Source organism: Triticum dicoccoides, chromosome 7A (assembly GCF_002162155.2).
Source record: "Triticum dicoccoides isolate Atlit2015 ecotype Zavitan chromosome 7A, WEW_v2.0, whole genome shotgun sequence".
NCBI classification, from domain to species: domain Eukaryota; kingdom Viridiplantae; phylum Streptophyta; class Magnoliopsida; order Poales; family Poaceae; genus Triticum; species Triticum dicoccoides.
In genome coordinates this window covers 13518062-13532808 of record NC_041392.1, presented here as the reverse complement: position 1 = coordinate 13532808, position 14747 = coordinate 13518062, and the positions used below count along the sequence as shown (strand labels likewise).

Sequence of the window (14747 nt, the reverse complement as noted above, 5' to 3'; positions counted from 1 at the left end):
ATGCCTCTCGTGGAAGAAAAACCGTGACTTTCGCGAAAGAAAAAAAAAAGAAAACGCGTTTTTTCCGTGCAAAAAGAAAATTTCGAAAAAAAATTGATCGAAAAGCTAAGAAAGACTAGGGAAAACCAAAGCGTCAAAAAAACCGGAAAGAAACCGTTTAAAAAGCCGAAAACGCGTGCGAAAAAATAAAAAAATAAAATCCGAAGGGAGCGTCTAGAGCATGACACGTGGCGAATGGCTGAGAGCGCGCCAAGTGGCGCTGATCGTTGCGAGACTCCGGAAGGAGCGCTCGTTAACTAGTTGCTCCCACAAAAGCGAGAGCGAAAGAAAAAGAAGCCGAGCCAGAGCGTGGGCGACCGGTTAAGCCAATTGTGCTGCAGCCCGCGTAGCCTGCGTGGGTGTTTTAGCCAGGTTCGGGCACGTGGACGGTCCAGCCCAGCCCAGCCCACCTTGATAACTATTCTCGGTTGCCGTCGTCCGGTAGGTCGAAATCAACCGCTGGAGCCGGAGGTCTCCGCTGCAATATTCGCCGTCGCCGTCGCCGTCGCCGTCTCCGTCTCCGCTGCAATCTTCGCCGTCGCCATATCCTCTGTTTCCACTCGCCGTCCGTCAGGTATACATACATATACACCCTCCCTAGTTAGGTCAACCGAATCCTAACTTCCATGGCTTATCTCATGACTCATCACCGGTGCATACTTGGGAGCCCTCCTCACCGGTGCATGCAAGAACCATAGTAAGCTAGCAGTATTAGGAAAAGAAACACCAAGCGGCAAGCAGCACCATTATTGTTATTCCGTATCATATTATCCAGGGTGTGTTGTCCTTTCTGATTTTCAAGAGGGTTACCTCATCATGTAGTGTGGCGCTGTTCTTAGGTCCAACGGCGGAGCTATGTTAAGACCTGAGGGGGCCGTGGCCCCCCCAGCCCAAACGATTTTATTTCATTACTAGGTAGCAGTGGCCCTGCTGGCTGCAGCTCGGCTTAATCCATCTTCACGCATAGTGCAGCAACGAACTAACCCATCTTCAGGCACCTGCTTCTCAGCTCATGCGTGTAAATTATATCTAGTGTGCAGGCACTCGATAGATAGATTGCATACAAATCCTAAATGTAGGGCATGTTCGTGCATGGATAGAGCAGCGGCAGCACATGACTAGCTGAGGTAGTTAGGCAGCGGATGACTCGTTCAATATAACAATGTGGTGTGGTTCATCTCAACCAGCTGCCCCCGCCGTGACGCACAACCTAAATCTGATGTACAATGAGTCAAACTAGGGTTTTTTCTTGTGTGGCTTGATCTAACTAATTGGGAAGTTTTTGGTGATGGCACTACAATTTTTTCTCTAAGTGGCAGTTGGTCAACGGTTGATTGTATTGGACTATACACATTATAAATCAGTTTTACTAAGTCTGCGTCGACTAAGACTTCGTTATGTCTCGGTCGATACTATATCCCTTAGGTCTTGCATAGAGAACTGTACATTCTTTTCTTCAGTTTTTTTATATACTATAGCATTCGACCGAGGCTTGGTTAAGTGTCAGTCAACTAAGACCCAGCTACACTTATTATAAATTTGCTCTCAGCAGCAGTTGCTCATCTTGGATTTTTTTTGTCTTTCGGCCCCCCCAAGCATTTTTGTCTAGCTCCGCCACTGCTTAGGTCTTCCTGTGTTATCTTTCGGTCTCGTATGCTCCTGCGGTCTACGTTTCCCGTTTATCGTGGGATCGGCTTTGTAAGAGGGTTACCTCACAATCTTGTATCGTTCGGCCGTGTGCTTTTGTATATGGTTGGTGCTTTATATATAAAGCGGGGCGAAAGCCTGTTTCGAGGTTATTCCATATCATATTATCCTGGGTGTGTTGTCCTTTCTGATTTGCAAGAGATCAGATCACCAATGGCGATTGATTAATTCTTACCTTCTTTTTCCTGGAGATAGAACGATTCCGAGACAATCCATCAAACATGCTGTCCAGCTAAATCGCTGGCCACAGCAACAGTGCTCGGATCTCTTCCGTGTGAAGCCTTGGCGCATCAATTCCTGAATAATTTACTGTGTATCTCCACTGAGTTCGCAATCGACCCTCTGCGTTCATTTTGTTCCTTTCGTGCCACCACAGCCGTACTAAAGTGCAGCCCCCCGAATGCGTTTGTCCGGGCCTTGTTTCACCAGTGCTAGTACGACATCAGTAGGCGATTCGTCCGAGTTCATGGAGTGTTCGAAGGTTTAGGCTGCAGGGGAGGCTGGAGGAGGTAGTTTCAGAAGTATTACTGTGTTTGGTTATTGTTGTTATCTAGGACACATTAATTAGCAGCAACGTATTAGACGGAAATCCAATGTTCTCGAATCTTGCCAGTTTATCGCGTCACTGGGATTTTGTAATATGTTTTAATTGACATGACTCTGTGCCTATTACAACTAGCATATCAAGATCTTGTACTGGTCACTCTGTTACTTTTCTGTTATTCGGTCCTTTCTTCTAAAACATGCCTTTCTTTGGTGATCTGTTGCAGGGAAACTGCAATTACCTGCGAGGAAAAGGCATGTTACATTTTTGTCACCGCCACCATGTACAGATTGCGAGGGTGGCCAGACCTCCCGGAGGGTCTGCTGTACTCTATCATTGCTCGGCTGGGCCTGGTCTCGTTCTCCGATCTTGTTGCCTTTTCTGCTACCTGTCGCTCTAGGCGTGCCGCTTTCTCCACCTTGGTGCCACTCCTCCCACCTCTCCTTCTCCAGCCTGATGTCCCTATGTGCTTTCCACGTCATCCTCCCATGATCAACAAGCTGGTACGAACACGGCCATGCCATGCCACTAATATAGCAAACTAAGACACCTACCAGTGCTGCCAGATTCCCTTACATAGTATTTTTGGTGAAAACAATACCCCACCAAGTCCTCTAAAAGGGTTTCGCTTCAGTGGTGCTTCCTATGGTCATCTCATTTTCTCAAGAGATAAATCATGCCTCGTTGTTGACGTGTTCACAGGTGCTAGTGTCTCATCCCCAAAACTACCGGTCATTAAGGACATCGGGATCTTCTATGCTGCCCTCACTGCTCCTCTAGCATCACCTAACTCACATATCGTTGTTGATATCGGATCGCGCAATTTGTTTTGGCGTGTTGGTAGTCAATATTGGGTGGGACGTTCTCCTGACGATGGACCAATCAAGCAAATAGTGGTCTTCAAAGGGCGTGTTTTTGGCATCGATTCCGATCTCAAACTCTTCAAAGTGCAATTGACACCCCAGATTTGCATACAGGAAATACCAGTTATGGAGTCGACCATGATTAGGAAATGGCACCATTCCGATAGATGGCTGGTGATTTGCGGCGATATGCTTCTCTTGGTGTCCTTGCGAGGAACCATTATAGTAACAGGAGTAACCTTCGAAGTCTTCCGCCTTGACTTATCGACTGCACCTGCACTATGGCTGAAGATGGAGAAGCTAGAGAATTGGGCGATATTCATCAGCACCGACAAGAGAAGTCAGGCATTGTCTTGCATGAACCCAGAGATATGGGGAGGGAGGAGCAACTGCGTATACTGCTATAACCATGACTCTAAACATTGGGTTGCACTAGAGTTGGGAAAGCCACTACAGGGAAATGGGCCCACCTCCAAATTTAATCCAAACATCTTCATATTCATGGGTCGTGATAGCAGGGTGCAACCTATGTGGGTTGTCCCTAGCATGCTCTCGTTCTGTCGGTGATGGTGACGAGCTTTATGCATGGCTAGCTGCTGAGTCTTATTTGGAGCATGTTCTTCTCTAAAGATTTCTAAGAATCTCTAATTTTGCCTGCTGTCAATAAATGAAATCGTAACTTCGGCTCAATCGTAACTACAAAGTATATTTTGGTTTGTGTGTAATTATAGGCTAATCTATGTTTCTCTGTAACTACAAACTGAACCACGAAAGGTTCACATAAGCTCGTAACTAATTACTATTATTTTGTTAGTTAGCAACATTTGGAAGTTGGATAGGAGGAATGCATGAGATTGATTCACCCCAGGCCTGCACCTATGGAGGCATTTCCATAGCAAGTGTGTCTTTTTTTGTCTTTCATATACAATGGTACCGTTTATTGTTCATTTGTTTTCATTCTACTGAATGGAATATATTTCTCTTAACAATTGCATTTCACACATTACTTACATGTGGTAGTCTCCTGAACACGTACTAGTGGCTTATAAATCTCTATCGGATAAGGTTTCGCAATGGCCGGTTCAATCCAGATTGCATTTCACACATTACTTACATGCCGCAGAGGCCTCATGAAGACTAGTGGCTTATACATGTCCACTGGATTAGGTCTCGCAAAAGCCGGTCCAATCCAGATTTAGGAGGTATCAGAAATAAAATTGCATTTCACAAATTACTACATGTTCATAGTCTCCTGAACACTGATGGCTTGCAGCTGAGAACAGCTTTAGCATCGTCGTGCTTAAGAGTCGATATCAGCACAGTGAAAAATACTCTGGGATCAACATCAGCACACAAATTTGAACAGGCTGTCAGCTGCTGGATGGGCTCCAACCCAAGGACAGCGTCGTTAAGATGTTCATGGAAGTGGGCAACAGATGGGAGATGCATCCCTATCACCGCTCATGGTAGAGTCGATGGCGTACTGCCTCTCCAAAACATTGTGTGTCCTTGGTGCAAGACTATGCCGTCAATCATGTGTTCTTCCACAAATTCATAACTTCGAAATGCTGGAACAATTCAACGGTATATAAGAACATTCGAACGAGGAACTTGGAACCAGCTGTATGTTGCTGATCACTGATCAGGAGTGTTTTTGGTACATTACATATATTTCTACACTGCCTTGAAACATCAGCGTATGTACAAATTCAAAATGTTGCTCTCGACCAACAATTCTGATTCTAACTAAAAACCTAAAATTCTGTTGCATAAAAAGAGACCTATCAGTATGCTAACCAAGCTTGAAGGTGTATTTTTCGCAGCGAAGGAGCGAGGGCTGTTTATAGCTCTGCTTCCACTTTTGAACCCAGTACACTCAGTTTGCAGTAAGGTTGTAATGTGCTTGTGATACTGAATATCAAGCACTTAACCAAAGATTTACAGCGTGGAAATCCAACCTTTGAAACCCAAGCACCGGTATCTTCTGCATTTCTTCTCTGTAGATTGTTCAAATCATCAAGACGGGGGACATCACCAATAATTCTTCTATTGGCCACTAAGCAAAACAGTTTGACTGGATGTGTCTAATATCTAAGTACTGTGCATCTCTTGCTGCTGAACCACCGCAGGATGAAGATACGATGCTGAGCAGCTTGGTGTAGCAAGGGAAACTAGATTACGTGTTATTCACTTCAGTTAAATGGATTAGTGATTGAGAGACAATGTAGCCGATCATCTCTGCATCCAACAAAGATGCGCCCACCCACTATCAAGGGTGACGAGAAGATGTCCCCAGGAAGATCCATGGCTGCAAACTCTTGCACAGAGTAACCATCTTTCTCTTGCTCAGCATCAGCTCTAATACCAAGGATGCGGACCTTCCCAGAACTTGTGCAGATACAAGCAAATCTGCATAAAGGACAGCTATAACATTTTCTTGACACCTAGTATTTGCTATAAGACTTTGCTATCTATATGTCGAGTACCTCTCTGATGCTCCAGATGGCGTTGATGATAACACTTCATCAACAAAAGCAGATGCAGTAATTGGATCGCCGGCGTCATATGACCAAAGAAGATCACCAGATGTCTGTGGTGTAATCATTAATGTTTAAGTACTAAATGTGAAGATAAGCCAGATCTCCTAGTAAACCAATAATGCAATAAATAAAGTTCAATTGTTTAACACAAAAAGAACTTGAAAATTACCCGCAGCTGCTAAATTGACATCAGAAAATAAGTAAACACAACCGTGGGAGAGATTCTATGATCATCAACTGTATTTCAAGAAATGAAGTGTAAAAAATACAGCATGCTACTCTCTCACTAATGCCCGTAGAAAAGATTGCGTTGTCTCAAAAGAGACATTTGGAAGTTCAGTCAGTAAGACTTACAATATCAAAAGAGTATAAACTTCCATCACGGGAAGGTATCAGGACCTGCCATTGACATGTATGCAAAAGTTTGGTTCAGTTTACTTCAAATTGGGACCACATAAAAGTTGTCAACTGTTGTTGAGCTCAAGCAATTAGCTCGTGAGGAAATAACCTTTTTCAGAATTCTCAAAGTTAAATAATATACTGTGGAATAATATGAACATAAAACTACATAAGACAAACGAGACTTTGATAAACAAAGACCATACCTGAGAAGGAAGGGCAGATGACACACATGCACCAGCAAAAATAGGACCACCAACAGTTGCCTGGGTTTTAAAGAAATTTGTTATGGCTCTGCAATAAAACATTAAATAATACTAACAAAATTGACAGTATGTAATAATACTAAATAACAAAAAATAAAATAAAATAAAATATTGATACGACAAGACTTAAAAACAAGGGCGTCTAAAACATAAATTGGCATCCACAAACTACAATTGTTCTCTGAGTATTCCGCTCAATGTTAGTTAGTTCTGTAGGCTGGATAGTTAGCTTTAGTCTAGCAGATGTCTGGTGTGTCTACCAGACAACTCTAAAAGAATAACTATTCCTTTGTATATCATTCTGTTGCAGAACTGTAACTTTGCAACAATAGCTTCACAAACACAACAGGGAGAAGAGCTATTCCACCTTCCAGACAACAGTGCCATTTGAGTTCAATGCGATCACCAGACCGTTCACCAAGCAACAAACAACTACAAAATGAAAGTTAATAATCAGTATAAATTGGCATCCTTAAGTGAAAAATACTGAATGTACATAGCAAATTCCCAGTACATTCCTTATCGAACCCACACATTGGCTGAGGTCCATACACATGTTATGTTTAATTGATTTTTATAATATTAAACTTGGCACCTTAAAGCATATGCCACATAGCTAGCCAAAACTATGCTCGAGACATGCACGGTTGCACAATTTTCTTGGGGCCTCCCCATCAGTTTCACGTTTAAAATAAATGGTTTTGGCTGATGCTCAGATGCTGCCGTGCCAGGGAGGAACTTACGGGGTTCAAATTTTACAAGGAAACTTGAAAATCTTGGATGAAAAAAAGTGCATCGCTAAAAAAATTCAACATTTGGGAAATACATATGAAAAAGTAGGCACAAAAATTTCAACATTTCTGAAATACATATGAAAAAGTAGGCATTAACTAAATGGTGAAAAGGTGATTTTTCAAAAATTAAATCTGGATGTGGACCAACTCCTAAAATCGACTGGCTCTTGCTACCTTTAACGTTGCATCCTCCTAACTCTTTTTGTGTCAAGGAAATTTAATCATAAAACATACATGGACATATTGCAAGACATCTGTGCTCATGCCCCATTGCTAGCTTAAGAATTACCATTTCCACTTTGATGATCGATGGCAAGAGAACTGAAAATTGCTGCCCCGGCTTCATATTGCCAAACTATTCTGAATGATGGAACCTGCTACCACCAAAAGAAACCGGTCAAGACTCTAGATATTCAGTCGTTGCTAATTATTTTACTTTCTATTACCAGCTTTGCTGCACACAATTCCCATGGAAACAATACACAGAACGATAAAAAGAAAAGAAAAACATGCACATTTTCTCCTTTAAAGTTATCACGGGGAATATATCGCAAGTCACCTCAAGGGATATTGCAGTTACAAGGCCACTCGTACATGCAACATAGATCCTGTCATGTGCCTGCAAGAAGCAATCCAGATGACACAAGATCAATAGAGCCCTTGCACAGATTTAAGGCAGATGCATGCTGTGAATCAGTATAAATACCATGTCCACAGCAGGAGAACCATAGATGCTTCCACCACAAGATACTTTGTAAGCGCAGCAACGATCTTTGTAATTTAGTGCATATAAATGATGATCATAAGAGCCACACCTGACAACCATACACAGCATATATTTAACAAAAAAGGTTAACAGCAGTACAGTCATCTATTGTGCAAACTTGTGTCTCTGTATGATTGAAGAGTGAGTAGACAGATCATTGGTTCACTCATTCTAGTTGAAAACACGACATTTTATTATCGTAATAACAAATGTGCTTTCATCTAAATGGAGAGAAAAGATATATACAGAGAGAGCTGTAACAAGTGGTAGTAGTGTTATGATGAAGAAACACAAGAAAGATTATGGAATGGTACCATATTAAATTCCTTGTCCTGTCAACAACTGGTTGCATTTTTACCTGAAAGAAGCTTCTTAATTTGGGATATGAAATATCAAAAACATTACATGCTTAATATGTTCCATCATGTACGCTGTAACAAAATAATCATTGTGTAACTTAGTAACTGCATTATCAACTTCCATATGCTAGAAATGCTATCATCATGGGTGTTTGCATAACTTAAGCGTGCCATTTGGCCCCTTTACAATTTCACTTGCAGCAGCTAAAGAACTATAGCCTACTCAACATGAACATACAGTCAGGAAGATTTTCTGAAAATCAAACATCCCAAAGCTGACATCTATCATAGTTTTATTTACGTCGAGCACACAAAATAATCAGTCCCTTGTCATTCTTAGTGTTCCTCAGAGATGGGATGAAAATACAGCTGCCATATTTCAAAGTGAGGTTTAAAAGATATTTCAAATAAAAATGCAGCAATTGTACCTCTCCATCTGTTTGAACTGTCCAAGATAGTTTACCAGTCAACATATCATGAAAGTAAATTTTCCCTTTATAACATCCGACCACAACCTGTCCAGCAGATTAATGATGAGCTAGATCGCAAAATGATTGGCAAGCTGCTATGTCAACTAGTTCAAGAGTCAGGTCACCTCTGAAAAGTCACCAGTAATAGTAGCAGAACACTCCACACGTCCTTCCAATTTGACACTCCACCTCACTGAACCACTGCATAATAAATTGGAAGTAAATTGTAAAAATATTCAGTATGCATATGTCAGATCGGAACTGCTATCTCATTGAATCAAATTCAAATTAACCGAATCAATAAGAACAGCATGAGAGCATACGTGGTGCACCAGACCGAGGATTTAGCATTCAAAGTAATAAGAAAAAGAACAATGACTAAGAAATAGCAAGCAAAACTCACTTGGAACCATCAATGCAGAGAAATAAATGTGAATGCGACCCAATAAATATGTTTATCATCCCATTGTTCAGGACAAGCAAAGGTGAGGCATCAACACATGAACCCAAAGGAATGTTCCAAAGTTCCTGAAGATAACCTCTTTTGTTGAATGAAACATATGAGCAAACATCTTCAAGTTGCAGCTTCCCTTCATCGTCATGCATAAATCTGTTGCAACGCCCAATAGACCACTTCTTGTGTAAACAGAAGTTCAGGATCCACTGACTCCCTATGACACTGTTTCTGTCCTTCAAGCATGTATCCAAGTAGAGGCCGTTTACCTGGTATCTATCATCAGGAGAGAATGGATATTTGTTAAGCTGGCCATCTGTTTCATCTCCATAACTCTCTGCAATTTGATAATGTGTGCGCTTTCCATTTATCCGTGCCTTGCCTCCATGATAACTATCATCCGCATTTGCAGCAATCGGGTCAAATAGTCCATGTATGCTTGTAGATACGTTCAGGCCCTTCTTAGGCTGAGGCTCATCAGTAGGAGAAACCAAATTACTATGCTCCACAACTAAAGCGTGCAAAAGCTTAGAAGGGGTTGGATAGATATAAAGCAGTCTCATGTCAATCTCCAACTTGTGGGCTGCATGGGCTGCAGAAATTGAGTTACCACCCAAGGTGAAAAAATCATCAAACTCGGAAACTTCATCAACAAGCAGGGCGTCACAAAATGCCTATTGTAGATAGAGACGGCGTCAGTACAACATGAACATGAATGGACACTATCCAAAAATAAATAAAAACTGAAAGAAGGAAAAAACATAAATGCCAGATTAAAAGGAAACAAGTTTTCAGGCAAAAAATCAAAAACAAGGGACAACACTTAGAATTAAGAACAAACCTTTTTAATAACTTGTAAATATGGATTAATTGGACCACTTCCAGACTTAATTTGCTCAATTCCACATGGTTCCAATGCACACTCCAAACTTGATAACTTGACATAGTCAACCTTTCCTGAAGAAGTCAAAGGTAAGGACTTCACGTGGAGAAAGAAGCTTGGAATCATAGCTGGTGGAACCTTCTTGATAAGCCAACTTCGAATTGATGCCATGATATCTTGAGAAGAATTTACTTCTCTATACTGCAGGCTGTCTTTCACAATTTCATCCTTATTCTTAAACACCAGGTATGCATTATAATCTGGAGACCCTTTACTTTGGAAAGTAACTGCAGCATCACTGACAGCAGGATGTTCCTTTAAGATGGATTCTACCTCTTCTAGTGAATAACGCTGCCCATAATTTTTTACTGTACGGTCCTTTCTCCCAAGGAAAACAAGTTCACCAGCCTTCAGCCGTCGAGCATAATCACCTGTTTTGTAGTATGTTGAACTTTCACTGCCTTCAGTGTGATTACTCCTCAGAAAGTCAGCTAAATAACCATTGAATAAACATGCTCCACTGACACAAATTTCACCTTCATCTGCCATCCCAGCATGCGTCACAAGAAAAACTTCACAATTTGCAATAGGAAATCCAATCGGTACACTGGTTATTTCTTCACACTCTAAAATTGCAGGGAGATCTTTGCAATCAAAGAATGTACAATCACCAGAAACCTGAAACACAAGTACAAATTTTGAATAAAGATACATAATAAACACCAACACTTTAATTTCAACCAGTCCCTGTGTGGAGTAAACTGAACAAAAGATAGCACAAAAGAAACAACAGTAATTTCAAGCTCCCAGTGAGATGAAACAATGATGCAACTGAGCTCATAGATTGATGGATATTAGGGACAGAAGTCTGCCATTTCTGTTCTTCTATTTAACATGTTGCTCAGATTGCAACACTCTATGTATCTCTTCTGTGTCGTAATTCCAGACCAATTTAACATCTCAGGATGAAAAAGGGACACAGATTCAGTTTTAAAGTTCATCTCCGGGCGTAAGAGGTAGTAGGGAACTCGAGCACTTAGTCCTTATTATGGCATACCAACTCATTACAATGATTCCCCTAAATTTACATTTAATAGATAGCAGTAAAACTGTGGTTAGTAAATGATGTACCAATGGCAGGAGCAAAGCACTCCCTGTCACGAGCCTAATTCTTGGGGAGGAAATGTACATCCATAGCAGGAGCAAAGAACTCCCTGTCTCAAGCCTAATTCTGTATGACATTTTTAGAAGGTTTTAAACTTATCTGCATAAAGATGGCACCGATAACTCAATTATGTGAATGCAATGAAAATATTTAAACATCCTTTTTATTAATAGCCAAGTTGGGAAAATTCAGCCGGCTGTCCAAAGTAGTGTTGATTAGCACTGGCATTGTCTAGTGAAAGCAATAGGTAAGAGTAAGAATGTATCAGAGAGAGAAAATAGACTTGATCTCCTCTGAAAAAAAAAAGAAAATATTTGGTGGGTAACTTTCTCACCTCTGTTGTTCCATACAAATTTATGATAGTAGTCTCTGGCAGAATTTCACGAACTCTCTTCCAAAGCACTAATGACAGAATCTCCCCACTAAATACCAAGATCTTAAGAGAGTTATATCCACATGAAATATTTTTCTCCAGGGTGGGTAGTATTATCTCCATCAGCGACGGAACTATAGTCATCCTTGATATACGATATGCCTGCGGCAACATGAGCCAAATGCAAGCACAATGTATGTCATACCAAAAAGAACAAGGGAGTAAGGTAACGATGAACCAAGAAAATCAGGAATAGCATTCTAGGAGTAGGAGCTATTGTTTTGTCAAGCATCTATTCAAGTTGAACAGGAAACAGCTTCAGACTATCCCTTGATCACAACGGCGGCAAACAATAAATACTGTTTGCTACATAATATCTCTGCCAATGATAGTGAGAAACGAAATCTTATGCTAACATACATTAGAAGCTACCCACATTTGGGCATACATGAACATATGACTTGAGTTGGGAAGTCAGAAACCCTGACTGTAAATTATGCAAGTTGAATGGAAGCAAGCATGCCAACAAAACAGCATCCTCACTTTTATCCTATTTTCTCAGTGTTAAATGATAATTCCACAACATGAAACCGAATACTCGAAATGCAGTTTTATTTCTCAGATTCCTAAGCAATATTATTCAAGTAATAAGCTTTGGAGATTTTGACAAGATACCTTTTGCAAAGAAAAAAACTAACTGGATAAGGAAACCAAACACATGGAAGTATTTTCACTAGAACAATAACAAACACACGTGTGAAAGCCAAGAAACCTTAATCAAGTTGGCCAACGATGTTGGATTAGCTCTCCAATCAATGGGGGGAATGACCAGTGTTGTGCTAGTCAACACAGCAGAAAGAAACTCCTGAAGATGGTCGACAAAGCTGACAGATGTCTTAAACAACAACACATCATCCAAACACAAAGGATTCCTTCTTTGCATCCACAAAAAGCGATTCAGAAGACCTAGCCCATGATAGTAAAAGAAGCATTTCTCAGTAACTTGGTTTCTCAACCAAACCTAAAATTCAATCGGAACCGCCTAGTATAGTAACCTAGAAGTCTACCAAGAGGCTAGCATCTAGAAACATGCCAATCAATTCCGTTGTCATTCAGAAGCAGAGCAACGCTGATGACATAAGTAATTTCACAACAGTATGAATGTTTACCTTTCTCTGTTCCACAAACACCTTTGGGTCTTCCAGTAGAACCGGACGTGAACATCACATAGCAGAACCCCCGCGGCCTCTTGCGCTCGCAAGGCCAAACAAGTTCATCTCCACCTACCCCAGCCTCTACATCATCGGACCCTTGCCGACATCGGATGTCACCATTGAATCGCAGAACAGGGCAAGAGCTGCCCTTAAGAACATCGTCTTCATGCGAAACCCCTGCCGATACGACTAGCACCGCATTAGAAGCAGAGACAGCTGACCGGACCCTATCCTCGGGCCAGGATGGGTCCAGCGGCAGGAACGCCTCCCCGCACCTAAGCACGGCGAGGACGGCCGCGACGTACTCCACAGACGGCCAGGCGTACACCCCAACGACCCTAGGCGTCGCGCCCGCGCCTCCCCTCTGTCGATCCGAGCAGCCTAGGGTTCCAAATTCAGGGTCAGATAGGCGGGGGGAGGGGGTTGGGAGCGAAATTACAGCAGACAACAAATCAGCCGAGTGCATCGCAGCTCACACACGCACCTGGGGACTCGTCGTCGCCGGGATGGTCGGTGGAAGGGCGAGGAAGCGCGGCGGCGATGCGGCGGGAGAGCGAGGAGACGGCGAATAGGAGGTCGCCGCAGGCGAAGCGGCGCCCGCCGTCGCCCGAGTGGACGACAGCGAGTCGGGCTGGGTCCCCGCGCGCGGCGCGGTCGAAGGCGTGGGAGATGCAGCACGGCTCCTCCGCCGCCGCCGCCGCCGCCATTCCGCCGCCGAGCTCGGCGCGCGCCAGCGGAGAAGGAAATTAAACCGACACCCTAGCGGAAGCGGATAGTGCAAAATCCGCCTTCGAGCTCAGTTTGTGTACTGTGCGGAGCCGTTTCCCCAACGCTGAGAAGCGCAAATCTTCAATTTTGTTTTTCTTGAACCGGCAAATCTTCAGTTTGTTACATGGTTCGAGTCGAAAATACATTTACACTTTGTATACTCCTATAGGCGAAGGGCATTTACACATGGTTTGAGTCGAAAATTCAACACAGCAGAAAGAAATTCCTAAAGATAATCAACAAAGCTGACAGATATCTTAAACAACAACACATCGTCCGAACACAAAGGATTCCTTCTTTGCATCCACAAAAAGCGATTCAGAAGACCTAGCACACGATAGTAAAAGAAGCATTTCTCTGTAAATTGGTTTCCAAACCAAACCTAAATTCAATGCCTATACCTTTTATGTTCCAAATTAAGATTTATACCAAGTCTAAATGGACGGATAAAAGATGCTAAACCTAAGTCCGGTGCCAACTATATTGATGGTGATTTGACCAACAAACTGATGACATCTTGTTTCATCTAAAGTAGACCTTCAGCAATTCATGTTGGTGATCTTATCTACAGGCTTGTGAACATTATATACCTCGCCGATCAGTTGCATATCAACGCAGTCGATTTTGTTGTAAACCATCTTGGACCGGCTGTAGAACTTGCACTTGTAGAACCTCTGGCACTCACACCTCTAGAACCAACTTGGTGCATGATACATACATAAATGCCCCTCCTTTTCCTGGTGTCTCTTATTCCCTGATAGAACTTTTATATTATATTTATGTTCATCTACCATCTCTCAAAGACTAGCTCCTCTTTCATCTTCACCTTTCACAAATCCGAATGTGATGGAAGAGTGTTCCAACTAGTAGAACTAGATGTCACTGCTTGAGTCGTGACGGGGCGGTATATATGCGCACGCACACGTGCCCGCGCGCGCACACACACACACACACCAAACGTCATGATGTTCACCGTTGGAAGTTGTTGGCTCGGTACAATTGTGTCTTTATATTATGTAAAGGTCTAAATGATATGTTTTGTCATCGTCCTTATTTTTTCAAGTTAGACATGATATTTTTCAGCAACCATGGAGTAAAGCCCAAATAAATGGTATAGGCATTGTCTATCCAAGCAGCCTAGGG

The 14747-nt window shown here is 42.2% G+C and overlaps 1 protein-coding gene across 3 annotated transcripts; it reads right to left on the bottom strand.

Moving 5' to 3' along the window:
- Positions 1-4730: 4730 nt before the first annotated feature.
- On the bottom strand, positions 4731-13548 carry LOC119329479 (putative acyl-activating enzyme 19). 3 transcript variants are annotated; one of them, XM_037602533.1, is made up of 17 exons: positions 13321-13548; positions 12792-13217; positions 12395-12588; positions 11584-11784; positions 10043-10762; positions 9151-9875; positions 8873-8948; positions 8706-8792; positions 8233-8276; positions 7859-7967; positions 7712-7771; positions 7442-7526; positions 6726-6790; positions 6299-6358; positions 6048-6092; positions 5640-5743; positions 4731-5562 (listed from the first exon to the last, which is right to left on the bottom strand). In XM_037602533.1, the coding sequence occupies exons 1-17, from the start codon at positions 13541-13543 to the stop codon at positions 5346-5348; spliced, it is 3441 nt and encodes a 1146-aa protein (XP_037458430.1). In that variant the 5' UTR covers positions 13544-13548; the 3' UTR covers positions 4731-5345. The 3 variants fall into 3 exon arrangements, with proteins under 3 accessions (XP_037458430.1, XP_037458432.1, XP_037458431.1); XM_037602535.1 differs by lacking the exon at positions 13321-13548 and having other exon boundaries at positions 12792-13013; positions 13112-13202; XM_037602534.1 differs by lacking the exon at positions 6048-6092.
- Between the last annotated feature and the right edge of the window lie 1199 nt (positions 13549-14747).